Raw genomic sequence first — 19,406 nt, 5'->3', positions numbered from 1 at the left:
CCCCGTACCAGTCAGCTATCAAAAAACCCCCCAAAATCCAAACCAAAACAAACAAACTGTGGAACAATAATTAAGACCCTCTTTGAGAAAAACATTATAAAACCGCAACATGATTCCCTTTTAAAAGGGAATCTTTTTTTATTTTCAAAGTTAAACTGTTAAGCAAATCACCTGGACTTTCTGTTTATTCAGGTTCAGTACAATAAATCACTCCTGTTCCAAAATATTTACTAGTTACTTGTTAGCTGGACCAATTCAATACACAATTTGAGAATTGTGTGCTAAAGGCATAAACTCAGATAGGGTGGAAAATTGTGATAGCTTGAAATACTACCCCATTTTTCATCACTTAAGTTGTAGTGAACTTGCGATGATCTCTAATAGTTTCCTTCTCTCTTTCCTCCTAGGGCCACTGGTTACACACTCTATTAAAATCTCAGTGTTATTTCCAGTGTTTAAGGCTCGTGGTGTCCATCTTTTAAGGCTCAAATATGCCTGACAATCTAGCTTGAATTAAAAGTTGTTCTGTTTTCATCACTTAAGTTGTAGTGAACTTGCGATGATCTCTAATAGTTTCCTTCTCTCTTTCCCCCTAGGGCCACTGGTTACACACTCTATTAAAATCTCAGTGTTATTTCCAGTGTTTAGGGCTCGTGGTGTCCATCTTTTAAGGCTCAAATATGCCTGACAATCTAGCTTGAATTAAAAGTTGTTCTGGCAGCTTCTAAAGCCAGGAATACCGTGGAGTTTCCCACTTAACAACATGGATTCAAAACTTTGGCAACCAACCACAAATTCTAATTAAATGTTTATTAACTGATTTGAGATAATATGTGTAGAGCTTTATTTTTAAAAGTACGATATATAGATACATTATTTGTATAAGGACAGCCATTTAACTTTCCCCCAAATTTACCTTCTTTCCTAGATCTTCTTTTCTGTATCCTAGGAGTTCAAGGTATTTTCCACGAGAATCATCCTCAAAGTTTACCTTTCAGAAAAGACATATTCTTGAAACAAAGACCAATATTTAAAGGCCTAATTTTTGTAAGAGTTGATCAAATTCCAAGTAGAATTATTAAAAATATCTAAAGCCTACCATATCATCCTGAATATTCACTGTTAGAATCTAAAGAATAGTTCAAAAAAATTATTTTTTTAATAATAAGTATATTATGATTAACTATCCTGGATGAATAAAAGTATAAACTTTTATAAACTATAAATTTGAATATATAGTAGAATAAAACTATAAATTTTTTAAACTATAATTTTTATATATACTAACTCATGTCGAAAGATTACAGGAATGCAAAACTCACACTATGTGGAATATACTATGTTCTACAACTCTTTCCCAAAATTAATATTTAATTACAAAACATAAAAATAAATTATACAATTTTAGAAGTTAACTGTATTTTATTCAAGATCACTTTTCCTTATAAAATTCAGTACTGTATCAAGAAATAGATATTTCAGTGGAGGTAAATGACCAACCAGGAAATTCTATTTCTTATTCTATTCTCAAAAATGCAGCTCTGTAAAAGGGACGTTTTTTCTTCTAATCCCTCTTAAAGACAGAATGAGAAATGCCTCCAACCTCTCTCCTATGCCTTTTCCTTCTTTCCCCATTTCCTTAACTCGATCTGCTATAGATGTTAAATATTCTGTTTTTATTAAAGTAAGCTCTATGTTCTAATTTTAAAATAGGATTCTGAATGTTAGGTCTCTCCTAAAAACATCTATCACACAGTTTTGTTTGTTTTTTTTAAATAAGAGTTTTTAAAACTCTTATTAAAAGAGTATTTCACATCAGGCTTTTCAAAGTAGAGAAGGAAGAACTCTTGACATTGAGAAGTTAGGTCATGTACTCTTGATAAGGTTTCTTAAATTTCACTATGAACTCCTGAAATCACACTTTTCCAACTGTCTTTTTAATAGAAAGATTTAAAATATAATGGGAATGATAAAATTTGCAGATAATAAAATAATTTTAAATACCAACTTTACCTTCAAAAAGGACCACACATTTTTCTCAAACTCAGTCTGAGAAGCATCAATTTTTTTCTGGCAGTAATTGATAAATCCTTGTGACTGCACAACCTGCTGAAGTTGGTCTGATCGGCTAAGGAATTCCTTTTCTGTTACAACCTGACTAATGAACACATGGTGCAGTTGCTGCTGCTCAGCTCCCTGCTGAGGCTGCAGTTTGACATTCTCAAAGGTAACCAGTTTGCCTCCAAACTATAAAAGAACAAATGAACAAAAATCAGTTTTAACCACAAAAATGAGGCCAAACAAATGTGCTTATTGTAAACCTGCTGAACAAAAGAACTGTGGGTTAAACATATACCATTTTGGGTGAAATTAGCTAATATACTCTCCTATACTCTACAATCTGACCTCAGCATTCAATTATTATCCTTCCTCTTCACAACCCACTTTCTAGATGTAATGTACTATTTATTGTGTTTACAATTTCTCAGCCACTTGTTTTTACAATCTTCCATACATTCAATACTATTACTCTTCCAAGACCCTGACAAACATCACCTCTTCCACCCCAGATGCCCTCAGAATATTATATATCTCTTGATGCAACTATTAGCTTTACGTATTAGTCTCACCTTCTGTGCTAGCCGCTAATGTTCAAAGCAGGCTTTGTGTCTGCTTTATTCTTATATCTCATACAATACCCAATAAACTACCTTGTACACAGCAAGCAGAGAGTAATATCTAATTAATATAGTCATACGAAATACATACAAGGAAAAAAGGCAACTGCTGTGGGTTGAATGTCCCCCCCAAACTCACTGAAGCTTAAACTGTGTCTCTCAGAGTTCTAGGTATTAGAAAGTTGGCTCCCACTCTGACAGTGTTGAGAGGAGGAGAAATCCTATTGTGATGACTGAAAGGTGGGGCCTTAGGAAGGTTACTGGATTGTAAGGGCCATGCCCTAGTTTATACATGTGGTTCTGAGGGCTTTAAAAGGAAAGAGGCATGAGAGCTCTGCTCTGCCATTTTCTGCCATATGAGACCCCTGCGTTGATGTAAAGACATCACTAAGGAAGTCCTTCAACAGATGTGTTCCCTGGACTTTGGACTTCCCAGTCTCTGAAACTATAAGCATAAATTTCATTTTCTTTATAAATCACTCAGTTTTGGGTATTTCGTTATAAGCAATAGAAATGGACTAATACAGCAACATAGGACCACATTTAGTTTTCATACTTAGTAATGTTTTGCACAAAAATGATGGACTTTCCACAAACTTATCTTATTAAATGTCAAGATGTTCAAGGTGTTTGTTTATGTCAGGCATTGTAGGAAATAACAAGACATAAGTAATGTTTTGCACAAAAATGATGGACTTTCCACAAACTTATCTTATTAAATGTCAAGATGCTCAAGGTGTTTGTTTATGTCAGGCATTGTAGGAAATAACAAGACATAAAAAAAAAAAACCATAAACCATTATTCTTAAGGAACTTAACATGAAAATAAAACTATAAATATAAAAGGCACATATAAATGCTAAATGAAGTACAGAGAGTACCACAAATGATATGGAAGTTCACATAAGGATAAAACCACTGAGTTTCCCTAGCTTACTGAAGGAAGATCTAAATTGGGTTTCACAAGATGGATAGGTATATTAATTTACTTGGTTCTACAGTATTAATATTGCAATATTACAGCACTACAATATAAATGCTGTTAGTCATCAGCTTTTTTTGTCAGTCATAACACACTGCTACTGAACACAATATATTTTTTTAAATGTGAGCAATATAAAAATGATGGTGTAATCTACAAATACTAAAAGAAAGAGTAGAAGGAAGTACTAATTCAGTAATGAAAATTGAAGATTTTCAATTAATATTATACAAAGTAGATATATCAAGATATCCTGGATGTTTACGTAAATTACTAACATCTGTAAAGATAATCACAAAAATAACTAAAAATTCTAAAACTTCAATAATGGTAACCTAAAGATACTGGAGAGACCTACCGTACCTAGATTTGCCTGTGACTACAGGTTGGCAAGGCTGACTAATAATGTGATGAAATAAAAGTATTTTAAAAAAAAGTATATATATATTGAATTGGATGCTGGGGATATGAGACAAAACAGACTAAGTCTATCTCTCATGGATCCTACATTCTTTTGTTTGTTTTTAAATTTTTTTTTTATGGAGCCTAATTCTACTTTGTTACAGGGCCCACTATGGTTACACATCTAATCTATAGCCTACAATCCAGCTGTTGGCAGAACTAAAGCTGACATTTTCATTCCCCATCTATTTTACTTGGTTTCAAACTCACTGGATTGGAACCAAGGAGAGGGAGAAAGGACTGACATTTATTCTGCTGTAATGCTCCAATACTAGGGAGTGAAGGTGGTGAAATGGAAAAGAAAAATGTTCACTTTTCAGTCCAATGATAACCATATAGTGAACACCTTCTATTTGCCAGGCACCATTCTAAGTATGGAATCATTATTACCAGGTTCATACCTGTGAACTGGACAGAGTCTCTGTTCTCAAGGTGCTCACACTTGGGGGGGGAAGGAGGGTTGGGGGTGGGGAGGCAGGTGCTTTTCTGTACAGTTTGAATTTTTTTTTTTTTGGCTGCTGGCCAGTAGGGGTATCTGAACCCTTGACCATCATTCTCTGTGATTTTTAAAAAAAATTTTGTACCTATATAATTTTATCATAAAAAATGTTTTAACTATTTAGGAAAAGAAAGAACTAACTAGCTGGATGATTAGGTTTCAGAAAAAGTGGTAAGAAAAGTGGAAAGTCACAAGCAAAGGTAAAGATTCAAAGGCAGGAGTGCAGATAATAGAGAAGACTAGACAGGACGGATAAGAAAACTTATTAAATCCAAAGAATGGATTTGAGTGACATAGACATAATCAAAAGTCTATTTTGGGAACATTAATCTGAAGTATATAAAATATGGATTAGAGGGGAAAAAAACAAGCAATAGACATGCAATCAAGCTATTAAAGGGTTTAGTGTGAAAAGATAAAGAATTACGCAGAGTAGAAGCAATGTAAAAGGAAGAAATAAAGCCATGAGATTTATAGAGATCAATATCTGGACCTAAGAATAAATATGAGAGGCCAAGAAAGAGTTCTAAGCCTGATTACTAAAAGAATGACAATAACTGAAATGGTAACTGCAGAGGAGATGATTCACTTAGCTTGGGGGAAAGAAGAATATACAAAATTATATGATGTAGATAACACTGTTATGATAAAAAATGCTATGGCAGCAGGGGGAGGTTTGAACAAAGTAACAAGTTTAATATCTAAAATTTAGGCATGATTATCAAGAGATTCACTTTCCATAATTTTGCAGAGTAGGAATTTGATTAGACTGGCAATAGACTAGCTAAAAGCTTTATAATTGCATCATGTTAGTCAAGTTATGTAACATATCCGTGCCTCTCTTTCTCCATCTGCAAAATATGGGTAGCTGTTTTATAAGGTGATTATGAGAATTAAATGAGTTACTACATGAAAAATGCTTAAAACAGTGCCTGGCACATAGTAAACAGCAAACACATTTTAGCTGTTAATATTACTATTAATAATGTTGTATTGTACATGTAGGTTTTAGGGGAAAAGGTGACTCAATACTGGACAAATGGCTTGTTCTACACAAAACAGCAGTGAAATGAAGAATTTTAGGAAAAGACTTTTTATTCTTTTTTCTGGTCTACAGGAATAGCCAGAGTTTTCTAAGCTACAGCTTGAGGATCATTGCTAAACTGGCAAAAATGTTCCTGAGGGAATTCATACATATCTAGTCTTCTTCCGATTCTGAATGTCTCTCCCTTCTAATAACTAGAATCTGAACAAGCCTCTATCTCTATCAGTTTGTAGTAAATAGGAGACTGAAAAACATTCTAGAAATACTACCAGGGGACAGGAGAAATGTCAAATAATATCATGAAGATGCGGTGAGCCAAATCCAGAATGTGAGAAATTCTACATAACAGATAACCCAGTTTACTCAACATATACATGGCATGGAGATGGAGGTAGGAGGAAGAATTACTACAGGTTAAAAGAGATTTATGAGAAATATCAACTAAATACAAAAAAAAGACATTTTAGTGCTAGTCAGGAAGAAATAAATATGAATTGGGCAATTAGATGATATTAAGAAAAGACAATTTTACTACATGTGATAATAAAAGTATTATGCTTATGTTAAAAAGATGATGATGACAAAGACTTTGAGTGGAACATATACTAAAGTACTTATGATACTCTCACAGCTGAGAGGCTAGTGAGAGAAAATGATGATAAATAATAAAGCTGGATAACAGATACATTGGGGTTCACTATTTACTACTCTCTCCACTCTAGAACATGCTTGAAATTTTCCATAATGAAAACCTAGAAAGAGTGATGTCAGCAAAATGAAGGAACAGGAAGCCCAGTCCTCACTGTTCGCAGAGACACAAACTTAACACTATAAGTTCAAAAAGACTCATTCTGAGAGCTCTAGAAACAGTTAAAAAGTCACATCATCCCAGGCAAGCTTACAGTCAAGAACAGCTACATTGGAAAGTTGTTTCATTTCAACGGTGTCAGCCCCTTGTCCAACAGCACAGCTCTGTGCTATTGAGAGAAAAAGCCCAACTCACGATTTCTTCTTTGGGAGGGAAAAAGAATAGTAGAACATATATCTAATATTCTGACTTTTGGGGAAGCTGCCCAAAAGAATGGTTTCTGTCTTGCCTAATACAGAGCACTAATGGGGAACCAGCATACTTTGGACGTCTGGGGGCCACTGAGAACAAAAGAGAGCTCAGCAGCTTCTTGCAGCATGAGAGTACCCTCCCTACCACAGACACAAGCCAACAAAGCTTGGTGCAATAGGGGAGAAAGCACCAGGCTTGCAGATTCTCCCTTGGAAAGGTAAAAGGAGAACAAAATGTGTATCCATGTTCTGGCTTTTCAGGGGCTGCCCAAAGGACTGGTTCTTCCTCACCTGACTCGGAAGAGCAGTGATGCAAGCAGCATACCTTGGATGGCTCAGGGCTGCAGAGAACAAAAAAAAGCTTAGCAGCTTGTTGCAGTGAAACAGCAAAGGTAGCAAGAGACTGCAAGGTACTGAAAAAGAAACTGGCAAATTTCTCTGAGGTGGTTTGAATGTTTGTTCCCTATAAAGTTCATGTTGAAGCTTAATCCTTATAAAGTATTTGAAAGCTGGAGCCTTTAAGAGGTGACTGGATCATGAGGGCTATGCCCTGATGCATGAATTAATCCATTCACAGACTAATGGATTATCATGGGAGTAGACTGGTAGCTTTATAAGGAGAGGAAAAGAGCACATTAACATACTCAAATCTCTTGATACGTGAAATCCCATGCCACCTTGGGACTCTGCAGAGTCTCCACTGGGAAGAAGGCCCAGATGCACTTCCTTGACCCTGGACTTCCCAACCTCCAGAATTGTAAGAAATACATTTCTTTCCTTTAAAAATTACCCAATTTCAGGTATTCTGTTATAAGTGAATGGACTAAGACACTCTCTAATTGTGAAATTACATGCACAAGCTCAGAGAAGATGCACCCTCACAAAAGGTTTGAGACCCCAAAAATCTTTAGCCAGGCTTATGGCGAAAGTCTTCCCTTCTACAAATCCAGTCCATAAAGACTGGGAAAATTAGTGTTTTTTCAAATGCACAAACCATAACAAAAAAAATAACAAGGCACATGAAGAAATAGGGAAACAAAGCCCAATCAAATAAACGAAATAAATCTCTAGAAACCAGCCCTAAAGAAACAGAGACCTATGAATTACCTGACAAAGAAGAATTAACACCAATCCTTCCTAAATTCTTTCAAAAAATAGAGGAGGGAACAATACAAATTCATTTTATTAGGACAACCCTGATACCAAGCCAGACAAAGATACTACAAGACAACTATGGACCAACATCCCTGATGAATATTGACACAAAAATCCACAACAAAATTCTAGCACACTGAATTCAACAGTACATGGAAAGGATTACACATCATGACCAATTGGGATTTATCCCTGGGATGCAAGAATGGTTCAACATATGAAAATCAATCAATGTAATATACCGTATTAATAGAACAAAGGATAAAAATCACATGACCATCTCACTTGATACAGAAAAAGCATTTGACAAAATTCAACACCCTTTCATGATAAAAAGCACTCAACAAACCAGGCATAGAAAGTTCACATGTATATGTCCCTCTCAAATTCATGCACTGGAACTTAAACCCCAATATGATAGTATTAAGAGGTGGGGCCTTTATTTTATTTTATTTTTTTGTCTTTTTTCGTGACCGGCAACGGATCGCAACCCTCAGTGTCGCGCCCGTACCGGACCGGGACCGGCAATGGGATCGCAACCCTCGGTGTTGCGCCCGCACCTCGCTCAGCCAGTGAGTGGCCGGTCTGTATGTGGGATCCAAACCCTCGGCGGGAGCGCCGCCGCGCTCCCAAGCTGCGCACTGTAGCAGTGCGCCACTGGGCCGGCCCAGAGGTGGGGCCTTTAAAAGGTGATTAAGTCAAGAGGGCAGAGCCCTCATGAATGGTATTGGTAACCTTATAAAAGGGCTAGATGAAGTTAGCTAGCTCCCTCTGCCCTTCCATCACGTGAGAACACAGCATTTATCCCCTCTGGATGATGCAGCAACAAGCCACCATCTTGGAAGCACATGCGATGGGCCCTTGCCAGATGTTTAACCTGCCAGAGCCTTGATCTTGGACTTCCAGCCTCCAGAACTGTAAGAAATAAATTTTCTATTCTTTACTAATTACCCAATCTGTGGTATTTTGTCATAGCAGCAGGAACAGACTAAGACAGGGATGATCTCAATATAATAGAGGCCATATATGAAAAGCTCACAGCTAACATTATACACAATGGTGAAAAACTAAAAGCTTTTCCTCTAAAATCAGGAACAAGGGAAGGATGCCATTCTCACCACTTCTATTCAACATAGTACTGAAGGTCCCAGATAGAGCAATGAGTCAAGAAAAAGAAATAAAAGACATCCAAATTGGAAAGAAAAAAGTAAAATTATCTCTGTTCACAGATGATATAATCATATATATAGAAAACCCTAATGATACCACAAAAAACTGTTAGAACTAATAAATGAATTCAGCAAAGTTGTAGGATACAAAATCAATACACAAAAATCAGCTGCATTTCTAAACAGTAACACAATGAACAATCTGAAAAAAAAAAACTGAGAAAATTACTCCATTAACAATAGCATCAAAAAGAATACTTAGAAATAAAGAAGGTGAAAGACTTGTTCATGAAAACTACAAAACATCGTAGAAAGAAATTAAAGAAGGCACAAATAAATGAAGCCATCCTGTGTTCATGGAATGGAAGATCTAATATTATTAAAATGTTCATACTATCCAAAGTTATCTACAGATTCAGCACAATCCCTGTCAAGATCCCAATGGCATTTTCTGCAAAATTAGAAAACAAAAATTCTGAGCTGGCCTGTGGCTCACTTGGGAGAGCATGGTGCTGATAACACCAAGTCAAGGGTTAAGATCCCCTTACCGGTCATCTTTAAAAAAAGAAAAGAAAAGAAAAGAAAACTTCTAAAATTCATAGGGAATCCTAAAAAGGATGCTGAAGAACCAAAACAATCTGGAGAAAGAAGAACAAAGCTGGAGGTCTTATATGCCCTGATTTCAAAACCTATTGCAAATTTGTAGTAATCAAAACAGTGTGGTACTGGCATAAATATAGACATATAGACCAATGAAAACGAATTGAGAACACAGAAATAAATCCTTGTGTATATGGTCAAATGAACTTTGATAAGGGCACCAAGACTACACACGGGGAAAAGATAGTTTCTTCAACAATAGGTGTTATGAAAACTGGACATTCACAAGAATGAAACTGGATCCTTACCTTACACCATACACAAAAATCAACTCAAAATGGGTTAAAGACTTAAACATGAGATTTGAAGCTATAAAACTACGAGAAAAAAACATAGGGGAGAAGTTTAATAACACTGGATTTGCAATAATGAAAGGGACCTTAGCCAGAAAAACAACCATCTTTGGGGTAACTAAGACCAAGCAGAACATTTCAGTCAGCCCTTAACTTGGAAAGTGATAATTATCAATTCTTGAGGTTAGCAGAAGAATTGAGAGACTGCCCGGACAGATGAAATCACTGCCTCTAATGTTGATTTACTTCAGAGGGGGTGCACCTACAATTAAGGACTGAAACTAAGTTTCTTGTTTTTTTTACATCTCTAATTGGCTGCAAACAAGAGGAGATATAAGAGAGGCAAGACAACCTAGCGGGTTGTAAACTTCCCCTCTTTAAGGAAAACTGCATTCACGTTAACTAGAAATCCAAGTCAGGTATATTTATGATGTTTGACTAAGGTTATTATCTTTGAGTTCTCCCTAAGAGATAAGCAATCCAACCTCAAGATAACATCAAGGACTTGAAGCTGACCACAGACTCTGTGATGCTGAAGTTTCCAATCCATCGTGGGACCCTGACATTTCACTCAGACCATCTGCTGCTCCCAGACTCTTCCCCCCACTTTTTCTTTGAAACAAAGAACCTAACCTCATTTTCCTGCCTCTTCCCCTTTATAAACTCCAGAACAGGCTGGTTACCTGAATAAACTTTCTAATCCTTGCACCAACTTCTGAACTTTTTTGAGTCATTTGTTTAATGCTAGAGGGCAAGCTGAGCCTGGTCTGTCAGTAACAATAATTCCTGGATATGACACCAAAAGCACATGTCAAAAAAAAAAAAAAAAAAAAAAAGCAGAAATAGAAAAATGGGACTTCTGCTCAGCAAAGTGAAAAAGCAGCCTACAGAACAGGAGAAAATATCTGCAAACCATACATCTCATAGTGGGTTAATATCCAAAATATATAAAGAACAGCAATCCAACAACAAAAAACCAAACAACCTGATTAAAAAATGGGTCAAGGATATGAATAGACGTTTCTCCAAAGAAGATATATACAGTAGGCCTCCTGTATCTGTGGGTTCTGCATCTGTGGATTCAACCAATCACGGATCAAAAATATTAAAAACAAAAACAAAAAACAATACAGCAATAAAAAATAATAGAAATAAAAATACAGTATAACAATTATTTACATAGAATTTACATTGTATTAATTACTATAAGTAGTTTAGAGATGATTTAAAGTGTATGGACAGATATGCATAGGTTATATGCAAATACTATCCCACTTTTTTTTTTTTTTTTGTGAACGGTAAGGGGATAACCCTTCGCTTGGTGTCGCCTGCACTGCGCTCAGCCAGTGAGCACACCGGCCATCCCTATATAGGATCTGAACCCGTGGCCTTGGCGCTCCCAGCACCGCACTCTCCCGAGTGAGCCACGGCGTCGGCCCAATACTATGCCACTTTAAATAAGGGACTTAAGTATCAGTGGATTTTGGTATCCACGGGGGATCCACCAATCCCCTGCCAATACTGAAGGACAACTGTAAACGGTCAACAAGCATATAAAAAGATACTCAACATCACTAATTATCAGAGAAATGCAAATCAATATCACAAGTTACCCACACCCATTAGGATAGCTACTATAAAAAACAAAAAGAACAACAACAAAATAACAAATGCTGGAGAGGATGTGAAAAAATTGGAACCCTTGCACACTGTTGGTGGGAATGTAAAATGGTGCAACCACTACGGAAACAGTATGAAGTTTCCTCAAAATAAATAAATAAACCTAAAATTACCATATGATCCAGCAATCCCCCTTCTGGGTATATACCCAAAAGAACTGAAAACAGGGTCTCAGAGAGATATTCACATGCCCATATTCATTGTAGCATTATTCACAATAGCTAAGAGGTGGAAACAACCTAAATGTCTGTCAACAGATGAATGGATAATGAAAACGTGGAATATAATAAATACAATGGAATATTCCTCAGACTTTAAAGAAGGAAATCCTATTATACATTATAAAATGGATGAACCTTGAGGACATAATCCTAAGTGAAATAAACCAGCCACAAAAAGACAAATATTGCATGATTCTGTTTATATGAAGTACCTAGAATAGTCAAACTCCTAGAAATAGAAAGTAGAATGTGTTTGGGAGGGTGGGAGAGAAACAGAGTTGTACCTTCAACTGGTATAAAGTTTCAGTTTTACAAGATGAAAAAGTTCTAGAGGTCTATTGCACAACAATGTGTACATAGTCAACACTTCTGTACTTTGTATTTCACACTTAAAAATGGTTAAGAGTGTGAATTTTATGTTATGTGTTTTTTACAATAAAAAAAGCTGGCAATTAAAAAAAAAAACTAGAAGGAAAAAGAGAAGGAAGGAGGACACCCCACCAAGGAAAAAAAAGGAGGGAAAGAGGAAGAAGAGAAGTTTTAGAAAGAGGGAGGAGGGAGGAAATGGATAATCAAAACTGGTACTTACATGCCAGTGAACTGTACATTTAAAAATGATTAAAATGATAAATTTTATGTTACGTGTATTTTGTCACAATTTTTAAAAAAAGGAAAAAAGGGTAGTTAGCCCCACTTTTTCCGAGAAACCTTTCTGAATGATGAAAAACCCACAAACAAGTCAAACCCAAACTTCTTCCGAATGACCCTATACTAACAATTTATTATGAAAAGCCTTTTGCCTGTGGACCATAAAAACAAAATCCACCTACTGAAAAAGAAGCACCAACAGGCCTTCGGATCCACTTGGGTGGCTTCTTCAGAGGCAGCACTATACTATGCTGAGCAGTCTGCTGTGGAATTTGTAATGGAGGAAGGGGCTGTCCTGTGCCAAAGGGATCAAGATTCCCAAAAGATGATGAAAGCTAAAAAATAATAATGTGAAGAACTGTAACTTACACAAAATATGTTGCATTTTTTCAAGTCATATCTAAGAAACATTTTTTATCATAATTACCCAAATAATCAGCACTGTTTATCAGTAAACTCATTTTCAAAATTATTAATTATACAATATGATTATTATTTTCAGGTGCTATAATAAAAAACCTTAACACTTCCCATTACCTTGTCAACTTGTTTCTGCCTTAAACTATCTGTGCTCCCTCCCATTATAGAATAAACACTGATACGCCCATCAAAGGAAGCAGCTGACAAGACAGCAGGATTTCGAGGACACCACTGAATATCAAAGCACCACTGTGTGTTGGTGGGAAGTTCATATAACACCTAGGTCAAAAAAAAAGACAACAAACAACAATCAGAAAAGGGTATATAGCCACTTCATAACCAAAACACCTGAATTAATGTGATCAACAAGTACAGCTAAATTAAACATTTTCTTTTAGAAAGAGTCCTTAGCCAGGAAAAACAATACTTAATATTTTTTCAAGTACAAAAAGGTCCCATTATGATGGTCGATTATGATAAACAGGAATGTTACTTAAAATTTCAATCAGAATTAAACAAGCACATCTTAAAAACTGAAGTTTTTCTGTTTTTATTGAAATGGTAGTAGAGATGCATTTGAAAGCCCAGAGCACTATCTCAGAGTCAACTTGTTAAACTCTAAAAGATTAATCTGTCCAGTCCAACTGTTTTTGCCTGGCAAGGCCCAAAAAACCATATTTAGGTTATTTGAAGACAAAATTTTAAAACCAATCTTGAGAGGGAAGAATTCACTGAGAACTCTACCTTTTGGTCAAGAGAGACACGTACACATCATTCCTATTGCTCCAGAATCTTAATAAAATTTGGCATTAACAGCTTTCTTTATAGGGAAAAGGACATGGAAAAAACTATAGAAAACGACTGATATAAAACCTTAACAATGTTATTATTGTCGCTAACTCAAAGTTAGTGTGCTGGTAACTGCTATTCACAGCAGCATAGGTTTTAGGCCTTAACAAGTCATGAACTTAATTAACTTTGGCTTCATGTGACATTTTAAATGCTTTATTTTATAAAATAACAGAATCGAGTAAAAAAGTATTTAGCTTGCTCATGTGTTTGATGCTTATATTGGTTGATAAATCATGTAGCTCCATCATACTTAAATCACTTGTCTACTCTTAATTTGCATTTGAATTTTTTAAAAATCTAATTTTTAAAAGTTACAGCATGCACTAAAAGTCTATTCCTTCAAAGTCCAAGCACATGCTATTAATCACATGCAAAAATTCATTTTATCAAATTATATAACTTAGAAAATTATGACAGAACAGTAAGTTCCATGAATTTTGAACACTCTGGGGAAGGCACAGTGCAAAATGCAAGATTTTAATTATTTAGCCTACAAATCACATGAGGTAAAATTTGTTATTATTTAAAATTTTTTCTCTTGTCTCCCCAACTTTGTTTCTGTATTCTCATACTGCTACATCCAAAAACTTTAAACCAGAAATCAAATAACTAAAGTGCTTGTTTTCATTTTAACAATATAGATTAAAACCTACTGAAAACACTCTTACTTTTATTTGCATTCCATCAGAGTAACTACAAAAACACTTGCAATAATCTACCTTGATATAGAAAAGGTGAAAGTATAAAAGCTGTAATTAAAATCTATGGTCTCTTACCACCAGCCATTTGCATTCCATCAGAGTAACTACAAAAACACTTGCAATAATCTACCTTGATATAGAAAAGATGAAAGTATAAAAGCTGTAATTAAAATCTATGGTCTCTTACCACCAGCTACCAAAAAAATTAAAAATTAAAAACATAAAATCTGTGGTCTCTGGTCCAATAGTGAAAGGTAGGGAAACCATTCAATTATTAAGAAGAATAAAGAAAATATTAGTTAAAAGAGAATTTTAGCCCATAATCCAAAGCAAATAAAATTATATGACATTTATACAGTATGTGCATTTAATAAAGTAAAATTTCCTACATCTAAATTTCCATGGGCAGGACATATGACAAATATTACAAAGTATTATATTCTTGGTTTATCATTCAGAGGAAAGACTGAAAAACTGTGACTACTAATTTCCAACAAGGATCTTCAGAAATGACAAAGCACGAAAAAGACCCAAACCTTGTATAATCCTACATAGAGGATACTGATTTCCATAAACCAAATGTGAAATAAATCTAACGAAGTATTTCTGAATTTAGGTAATAAACACATTTTATTGGAAATTGTGGGGTTGGTGATTACTAACTTCAAATATACTATTTCGATGATTAATTTTTCTAGTTGAAATGGCTAGCTTAAACGTTCCTGATATACTCTCTGCTGGATTAACATTTCACACACACCTCTATCTATTTTCATATGTACTTAATTATAATAATGCACTAAAGAATCCATATAGAAAATTTCTCATTTAGTTAGAAATAAAATACTACAAGGGCTATAAGGTTGAGAAACATTTCCTGCCCATACCTCTCCTGTGTTTGGATTAGAGCAGAGAATCTTAGCATCTTTTCCACAGCTAAGTAACAATTCAGGATCTGCCATGCTCCAAGCAATTGCCAAAATCCCCCTGTAAAAAACCACAAAGTAATGAGAAAAATTTTTCATCTTGAGAAAACCAAATCTCAAATTATTTCTATCTGGGCTTTGGAGATTCACATCTTCCTAACAGAAGTATAATTTAATGCAGCAAATTATGTGTATGCTCTTTGATCACTGCAAGGACACAGGATGTTCAATATCCTAGTATACAGTGATGATAGCAAAAAATGAAAACAAATGCCCAACTACATGGACTATATTATAATAAATTACAAGCCACCTTTGGATGAGAAAATGCATGGATAAAAACTATAAAAATTAGGGCTGGCCGGTTAGCTCAGTTGGTTGGAATGTGGTGCTAACACCACCATCCAAGGTTTGATCCCTGTACCAGCCAGCTGCCATAAAAAAAAGAAAAAAAATTATAAAAATTAGAAATCTACTCCTATTACACAGTCTTCATGATTAATGAAAAAATATTATCTAACTATATGCATAAATTATCCTATTTACATAAGAATTACATAGGGACTATGCATTTACATAAATTAGATATGTACAATAAAATGTTTTACCTATGGATGGGTAGGAAATGTATTTAATATTTTCTTCTTTTTGTTTACATTTTCTAGCTTTTGTTATCAGAAGTCCTCTTTTCATACAGGTTTTTTTTTTAATAAAAAGAATTTAAAACATGTCTCATAAAGAAGAACCAAGGTCTACATTCCAAAAAATTTGATTTTATAGTTCTTTTGGTATCATAAGTTTTGGATTTTCTTTTATCCTCAATATAACAAAAGTAATATTTTTGAAGGGAAAAGTTCTGAAAATTCAGATTAGCACAAAGAAAATAAAAATCTCCTGTATCCCATCATCCAGAGAAAACCACTATTAACATTTTGTCATTTTTATATTCATGCTTATGTTGTTTAGAGATGATACTAGAAACCAGAGTTAAGATATTAGATACTAGAAAACTACTAGAAACTAGAATTAAGTTTGAGTATTTCTTAAAACAAAAACATACAAATTAATATCCCTCAACTCTCCTGAAAACATTACAGTAGCTCTAAAATACATGGTTCTTTTTACATTTTAAAGTTCCCAAAATAAAGATAAGCCTTATTATTAATGTATATAGTTAGTCTTGTTTTTCTTACCCCCAAAAGTTTTTTTTTTTTTTTTTAAAAGATGACTGGTAAGGGGATCTTAACCCTTGACTTGGTGTTGTCAGCACCACGCTCACCCAATGAGCCAACCAGCCATCCCTATATGGGATCCGAACCCGTGGCCTTGGTGTTATCAGCACCACACTCTCCCGAGTGAGCCACAGGCCAGCCCCCAAAAGTTGTTTTTAATTTGATGATATTCTTGCGATCTAAGTCCTTTCAGAATCAAGAAAATACGGGGGAGGTAAAGAACCCAATTCGTGTGAAGAACACCTTTTGTTCCCAACATTTTTAAAAAGTTCAAACCTTTGTAAAAGTTATGTGACAGCGTGATGTCCACCTTTATATTCCTCACCTAAATTTACTGATTTAGCCACATTTACTTTATGTCTTTCTCTCTCATTACATATACATATGTAGATATATACATAGATTTTCACCATTTGAGAGTTAATTGCAGATATCATGACATGTCACCCCTGTACTTCCCTCCTGGGATAAGAGCATCCTCCTACATAACTACAATACAATTACATACGTGAAACATTTATTTATATGCAATTCTATTTTTAATATATACTCCATATTAAAATTTTCCCAGTAATATCAATGATGTACTTTATAACTGCCTCCTCCCCTCCAGAATTCAATCATGCATGTCATGAATTTCAAGGCATATCAAGAATGCCTTCTAAAGAAATCCATTTCATGTGACATCTTAGACAACATATAGATTCTTACTACTTTATTTTTTAAACACAGAATTATAGAGCTGTAAGGAAGCTAAAAGATCATATATTCCAATTCTTTCATTTATTAGAGGAAGGAAATTGAGAACTGGAGAGGTTGGTTTGCCAACCTGGCACCCAGCATGGTGCCTTGCTAAATTATGACCACTCTTAAACTTGGTAGTAGGGTGGAGTGTTAAGAGTGTCAACTTTGAGAGCAGACTATATGGGTTGGAAGTCAGCACTTGACTAGTTGTGTGACCTTGGCTTCAATTTCCAATCAGTAAAACAGGATAATAATAGTATCTACACTATAGGGTTATTATGAGGATTAATCAAGCTAACATGTAAAATGCTTGTACACTTCATGTGTTGTATAAGTGTTAATTGTCCTACTACATCCTACTACTACAATGTAAGCAACCTAAGGACAGCAATTTTTGTTTGTTTTGTTACTGAGTTCTAGTACAGTGCCTGGTACAGAGCACATGTTTAATGAGTGTTGAATGAATGAATGAAAACAATCTTAAATAACTCAAGAAAAATACTGAAACTTTTCAGAATCAACTCCTCTTTACTAAAAATCTGATAGAAGAATAACACTGAAATAGAATTATATTTTGACTAGACTCTTTTCTCTTTTATAAGAAGCTCAAGGATAGAACACATACCTTAAGACTCATTAAGACTTCCTAGTGTGCAAACCCACTACACAGGACAAAAGAGATTTAAAGCTTTAGTCTATATATCCCTAAGAAAGAAGAAAAAAGCCCAAAAGTACTTAGAAAATACTATACCATTAAAAAAATTTGTTTCTTGTTTAAAAACATTGAACAAATATGCATAAACTTTCTGGGCACTTGAATATCAATGACAGGAAATTTGCCAAATTACTAATTAAATTTAATGATAATAAAACTAACAATAGAAAATTCTCTTATCTTTTCAGAGCATCCACAAATTTATTAAAATTGAAAGCAGAATAAACCACATAATTTCTTTTAAAAAGTTTGCTTTTAAATTAAAATAAAAACTTAGAAATAAAAAAAAATTTTTAATTGTTGCTTGACATCAAATGTTATAGCAGATTCATCTTCATAAGTATGAGGACCCTAATAAAGATCAAATTTCAAAATAAATTTCAAGGGTTGTCCCAAAGTGTTGTAATATACCAGAACTGTGATCTATTAACTATTATTTGAAGTAAGTAGTAGAAAACCCTTTAACAAAGGATTTTTGTCATTATGGTATGATTTGGCTACCATTTTTTGGTATAGAAAGACTATTGCTTAAAATAAAAACAAACCACTTATTTACATTACCTTTTATAAGATAGAGACAAAGTAGATTCTCTTATTTTAAAAAATTACCTGACAATTCAAAGTGGTAAATAAATGTTTTAGAAAACAAGCAAATCAAGTTCCTTGGAACAGCAGATAGTACCTGGCATGGTTTTCCAGGACATGCAGCGGAGAGGTGGCGAATCGAAGATCCCACATCTGGATCACTGGTAACCTGTCATCCTCTGAGGCAAGGACCATCTGAGTAGCAATATCAGGATGCCATGCCAACCCTGAGCAATGCATCTGCAGATAGATAAGGCTCACATTTTATCAATCATATTATTTTATGAAAAGCCAAAATGAAATTTGAGAAATATGCCTTTATTGAGACAAACAGTTAAAAATATCAGCTCAGTCTTAGTTTATTTAAAAACAAAAACCAAAAAACCTTAAAACTATTAAATTTTATTGAACAGTCTTAAACTGTAGTCTTTAAAATGTCTGCATGTTTTCAATTCATCCAGCTATTTGATACACACAAAACTCTTCTGGGCCTAAATAATTCTACACTAAAATATAGTTTTGGTGACAAATTATAACTAGAGACAAAGTTTTATACAAATACAAAATGTAATACTTTTAGAAAAATGAAAATAGATAAAAGATTTCAACAACAACCCCCCCTACACACACATTTCTCTATTTTATCAGAAAAATCAAGGCAAAATGTCTTTTTTTTTTTT

The 19,406-nt window shown here is 34.5% G+C and overlaps 1 protein-coding gene across 1 annotated transcript in view; it reads right to left on the bottom strand.

Annotated features, from left to right (window-relative positions):
- SEC31A (SEC31 homolog A (S. cerevisiae)) overlaps positions 1–19,406 on the bottom strand; it is an 85,122-nt gene that overhangs the window by 38,565 nt on the left and 27,151 nt on the right. Inside the window, exons 9-14 of the mRNA XM_008581443.1 lie at positions 18,824–18,966; positions 15,412–15,511; positions 13,089–13,250; positions 12,734–12,886; positions 2,014–2,247; positions 917–991 (exon numbers count right to left, since the gene is read on the bottom strand). Of these exons, the coding sequence (XP_008579665.1) occupies positions 917–991; positions 2,014–2,247; positions 12,734–12,886; positions 13,089–13,250; positions 15,412–15,511; positions 18,824–18,966 (867 nt within the window). The remainder of the gene's footprint in view (positions 1–916; positions 992–2,013; positions 2,248–12,733; positions 12,887–13,088; positions 13,251–15,411; positions 15,512–18,823; positions 18,967–19,406) is intronic.

The sequence above is a fragment of the Galeopterus variegatus genome, unplaced genomic scaffold, assembly GCF_000696425.1.
Source record: "Galeopterus variegatus unplaced genomic scaffold, G_variegatus-3.0.2 Scaffold2357, whole genome shotgun sequence".
Classification (NCBI taxonomy): domain Eukaryota; kingdom Metazoa; phylum Chordata; class Mammalia; order Dermoptera; family Cynocephalidae; genus Galeopterus; species Galeopterus variegatus.
The sequence above is the reverse complement of the archived record's forward strand: the minus strand, read 5'-3'. Positions and strand labels throughout refer to the sequence as shown.